Here is a 5,019-nt window from a genome sequence, read left to right on the forward strand (position 1 = left end):
CAACAGTGGGGCAGCTGGGAGCGTTCAGGCTGGAGAATAAAAGGCTCTGGGGAGACCTGAGAGTCTCTTCTGCTGCCTAAAGAGGGGTTATAAAAAGGGAGAGGGACTTTTTGCACACAGGCAGAGAGTGGAGAATGGTTTTAAACTGAAAAGAAGGCAGGGATGGATGGAATATTGGGAAGGAATTCTTCCCTGGGAGGGAGGGGTGAGATGGAATTCCCAGAGAAGCTGTGGCTGTCCCTGGATCCCTGGAAGTGTCCAAGGCCAGCTTGGAGCAGCCTGGGACAGCGGGAGGTGGCACTGGGTGAGGTTTGAGGTTCCATCCCAGCCATTCCAGGATTTTGTAACTATCTCCAGGGTTTTTAATACACTGGAGATAGTTTTTAATCACCTTGCAAGCCTTTCCTTTCCTGTGCTCCTGAGCAGCTTCTCCTGCCGTGAATCCAAGTGGTTTTTCCTTGAATCACCAGCAGGAACACTGGGGTTAATTTGTTAAAGCCAAATAAGAAGGGGAAAAAAAGTAATAAGACACAACTTTGAGCCAAATAAGAAAGAAAAATAATAAAACACAACTTGTCTGTAATGTTGGGGTTCCTCAGTTTGCTTGGATCAGCTCCAGGGACTCATGGGGGTGTCCCAAGGGCCTCGAGAGCCACCAGCTTGGCCTGGGCAGTGGAGCTGGGCTTAAAAATAGTCCTGGCTGTGCTGCTCAGTGCCAAACAGCTGCTGCACTGGGCTTGGGAGCAGGCAGAGGTTTGAAGCAGCCCAAAACTCCTGGCTGTGGGAGGTTTTGGTCTTGCCAGGCCTCAGCAGGGCTGTCCATAGGGAACAGGAGCTGTTCCAGCCCCTTTTTTCTGTCCCAATCCAGCCCTGCAGTTTCCCTCTGCCTGCCTGAGCCCTCCTCTCATCCTCCTGGCCAGTTTTTTCCCCCCACTTCCTGACTTGTGGAAAGCCAGCTGTCTCTGCTGGTTTTTCCATCTTGCCCAGGCCAGCATCTGCTCTTAATCCTTCCTAATTAATCCCTTCCATTTTAATCTAGGAGCTGCTGGCAGCGCTCGGGGCCAAGCTTTTCCTGCTTGGTTTGTTCTGCTCTCTGTGGGGCAGAATTCCCTCATTCCCTGTGCCTGGGACACCCTCCCGAAGGAGGGCAGGGATTTTGAGTTATCCCCAAAGCTCTGTGGATGCCCAGAGCCAGCAAAGCTCAGCTTGCAGGAGAGAAAGGCCTGGCTAAGCTCAGCCTGGTGAACTCAAGGTGTCTCGAGCCTGGGGAGCCTCGGAGAGCTGAGCCAGAGCCAGCTGCCCCTTGTTTGTGGGATTTTCTCCTTTGTGAATCCCTTGGGATCGAGTGGGATCCCCTGGGGATCACCTGCAGAGGTCAGGTGGGAGGAAAACCCTCCAGGTGGGAGGAAAACCTGTGTGAATCCCTTGGGATCCAGGGAGATCCCCTGAGGATCACCTCCAGATGGGAGGAAAACCTGTGTGAATCCCTTGGGATCCAGGGAGATCTCCTGAGGATCACCTCCAGGTGGGAGGAAAACCTGTGTGAATCCCTTCGATCCAGGGAGATCCCCTGAGTGCAGAGCTCCAGGGGCTGTTATGGGATGTGGGGGTTCCTTCAGACAGCCAGTCTGCCCCGAGAGGGAGCCCAGGGATCCCCCAAAACCCCACTGAGTGTCCTCAAGAGCGGCTTCTGTCCCGTTTTTCCAGGCTCTTCATCGAGAAGCTGCCGCAGCACCGCGATTACAAAAGCGCCGTCATTCCTGAGAAAAGGGAGACGGTCAAAGTAAGTGGGGACGTGCTCAGGTCATGGAGTTTGGGCTTCTGTGGCTCTGGGGTGAGCGAGGCACACAAATGTTGAGAAGTCTTGGCTTGGCCAGGCAGTTCTGACCCTTTGGGAGTTGAGTTCTGGGCCTCTCACTCCAAGAAATCCACTGTGGGGCTGGAGCGTGTCCAGAGGTGGGAATGGGGATGGGGAAAAGGAGGATCAGGGGGAATTTCTGGCTCTGCACAGGAGGGGACAGCCAGGCTCTGCTCCCAGGGACAGGAGGAGAGGGAACAGCCTCAGGCTGGGCCAGGGGAGGTTTAAATTTGATATGGAAATAAATTTCTTTCCCCAAAAGCATCGTCCAGTCCCGGCACCGGCTTCCACCATCCCTGGAAGTGTTTCAAAACACCTGGGGGACGTGGGTTAGGGGTGGACATGGAGGAATGGTTGAAGTCAATGACCTTGGGGATATTTTCCAACCTAAACAATTCCAGGATTTCTCTCAGGTCACAATTTTGGGGGGTTCTTACCCCATTGCACTTGCACCGGTGTCCTGGTTAGGCCAGCACAACTGGTCTGGCTGTGGTGTCCAGTTTACCTCACGCTGAGCACTGGGGTGTCCTCTCTTCCCTCTTCAACTCCCTGCTTGTGATGGCTGGGTGTCCAAAGTGTCCAAATTTTCCAGGGAATCCTCGGAGATTCCTCACAGCCACAAGGAGCTGCAGCTCTCTGCTCAGCGCTGACCACAAGAGGAAAGGACAGCGCTGCCCGAGCTCTCACTCAGTGATTTTAGCGCTGGTTTTTGGACTCCTGAGCTGCTCAGGTTTTGTTTTCCTTGCCTTGGGGCTGGCTGAGGCTGTGTTTCCTCCCCCAGAAACTGAAGGAAGTAGCGTTTCCCCGAGCTGAAGAGCTCAAGGAGGAGCTGCTAAAGAGGTACGCCAAGGACTATGCTAAGTACAAGGAGCAGGAGGTGAGTGCCAGGAGACTGGAGGCCTGTGCTCCCCCAGGAGCCCCTCAGGAGCTCCAGGGTTCCCTGAGTGCTCGGGAATGTCCAGTCTGGGTGGCCCCAACTTTATCCAGGCTGTGGGTGACTCTGTCAGAGGTGTCCCTGACTCTTTTCCCTCTGCATCCCGAGCTGGGGCTGTTTGCTTGGTGCGTTCTCTCTGTCCCAAAACCACATCCAGGTCTCACATTGCAGGAACTCAGCGTGGGCAAGGATCTGGTGGGGTGTGGGGGTCACCTCTGTGTGTCTTTAGGGACAGGACAGAGGGACATCAGCCTGGGATTGTAATTCCATGCAGAAAGGAGGGTAAAGCAGTGGTTTTCCTGCCCTTAGCCCAGCAGGGCCCTGCAAGCTGAAGTTTCCCTGCAGGAAATGCTGTTTGCTGGTGAATTTTTGCTGACCCTTTTAGGATCGGGCTGGGGCTGTGCAGAGGCTTCGTGTTCTGCCCCCTGGGCCGGTGTCCCCCCTCTCTGCTCGTGTTCCCCCGTGCAGCAGGAGGAGGAAGAGTGATTTGCACACCCTTTGGCTTTGCAGCAGCAGCTGGAGGAGGAGAAGACTCGGGTAGCCCTGATGAAGCAGCAGCAGGCAGAGCAGGAGCAGTTCCACGCCTTCGAGGAGATGATCCGGCGGCAGGAGCTGGAGAAGGAACGCCTGAGGATAGTGCAGGAATTTGGGAAGCCAGAGCCAGAGTCTGTGGATGGACCCCTCATCCCTGGGGTGGAAAAGCCCCCAACAGATTCAATCCCAAAGGTTCCAGTCTCTCAAGTTCACCCAGCAAGTCCATCAGCGGGAACTGCCCCACCCAAACCTCCCGTTGTGGACAGATCTTTGAAGCCCAGTGCTCTGGGGAGCACGGAGAACAGTTAGTACCTCTTGGAGCATCCCTTCTCCCCTGCTGGGGCTGAGCCAAACACAGCCAGCCTCTCTGGGAGGCTCTTGGAATTCCCTGATCGGGGCTCCATCCCTCCTGGCTGCTGGCTGCTCCCAGGGCTGGGGAGAGCTGTCTCCTCCTGTGCCCTCCCTGCCTTTCCTCTGCTCTTGCAGGGCCTGTTGGCCTTTCCTTGATCCTGCTGGAGATTGAGGTTTAGCTGCTGGCTGGGGGAATTAAATCCTCCTCCTGACCAAATTCCACTAAATGTGGTTCCAAAATGCCCATTCAGACGTGTCCAACGGCTGAGTATTGCCCAGAGACACATCCTGCTTTAAATAACATTTTCTGAGGGCGTGTGGCTACATTTTTACTAACAAAACACTTCTTTTGGACTCCTTTTGGTCCCCTCTCCACCTCCCTTTCCCTGGGAGATGTCCCTTTTCCCTGTCCTTTATCAAGTGCCACCTTTCCCTGAGCCCGCCCCTGGAAGGAGACTTTTATCTTCCCAGATGGATTTTTCTCCATTTCATCCCTTCAGAGCCTGCCCTGAGGGACCTGCAGGAATTCCTGACTGTGCTCCCTGTGCTCCCCTCAGGTTCAGGCGTGGATGTCCTTCGCCAGGTCATTGTCCCCAGGGAGCTGTGCCACAAGTTCCTGCAGCTGGCCGATGCCAACACGGTGCGGGGCGTGGAGACCTGCGGGATCCTCTGCGGGAAGCTGGTACGGGAACACCCCCAGGGGAGACCCCAAAAGTGACACAGGGACACTGTTTGTCACGTGTTTGTCGCTTTGGAAGTGGCTCAAGGAGCCTGGGATTCTTCAGGGTGGTGTCAGGCTGTTAGGGATGGCGTGCCTTCCCTCCTTCTCAGGGTTTCCCCACCCTGAGTGAGGAGCCAGCCCAAGTTCCCATCCAGCTTCTTCTCTCCAGTGGTGACATTCCTGGGGACATTCCTGGCAGCTCCAGGCCTCCCTTGGGTGTCCCAGCTGGTGGCCCTCACGCAGGCAGGGCTGGCAGGACGTTTCTCCCCCAGACTTTGCGTGCCCTGGTTTTATTGGCAGCTCCAGCCCATCTGCCCTGAGTCACTCCCAGAAGTTTGCTTTGAAATGTTGTTTGATGTAGCAAGCTCCTGCAGTCCAGCTGCTCCCAGACACGGGGGATGGTTTAGGGATGAGGCTTCACCCCCTTTAGGGTGGGGAGCTGGGTTTGGGGGGTGTCCAGGGCTCCTCTGAGAACGAAACGGGAAGGAAATCCCACAGCTCTTTTGTCAGTGACCTGGAGCTGCACCTGCAGATGGGTGGTGGATGCATCCATGGGTTTGTTCCAAGGTTTAGGAAATTCCCTCATGCCTGAGGATGGGATATTCTCCATGGGATGGGATA

At 55.4% G+C, this 5,019-nt stretch overlaps 1 protein-coding gene across 1 annotated transcript in view; it reads left to right on the plus strand.

Moving 5' to 3' along the window:
* Nucleotides 1–5,019, plus strand: part of STAMBP (STAM binding protein) — a 14,968-nt gene that overhangs the window by 6,298 nt on the left and 3,651 nt on the right. Inside the window, exons 3-6 of the mRNA XM_019008805.2 lie at nt 1,708–1,783; nt 2,640–2,735; nt 3,303–3,630; nt 4,235–4,371. Coding sequence (XP_018864350.1) covers nt 1,708–1,783; nt 2,640–2,735; nt 3,303–3,630; nt 4,235–4,371 — 637 coding nt within the window. The remainder of the gene's footprint in view (nt 1–1,707; nt 1,784–2,639; nt 2,736–3,302; nt 3,631–4,234; nt 4,372–5,019) is intronic.

Source organism: Parus major, chromosome 22, assembly GCF_001522545.3.
Source record: "Parus major isolate Abel chromosome 22, Parus_major1.1, whole genome shotgun sequence".
NCBI lineage: Eukaryota > Metazoa > Chordata > Aves > Passeriformes > Paridae > Parus > Parus major.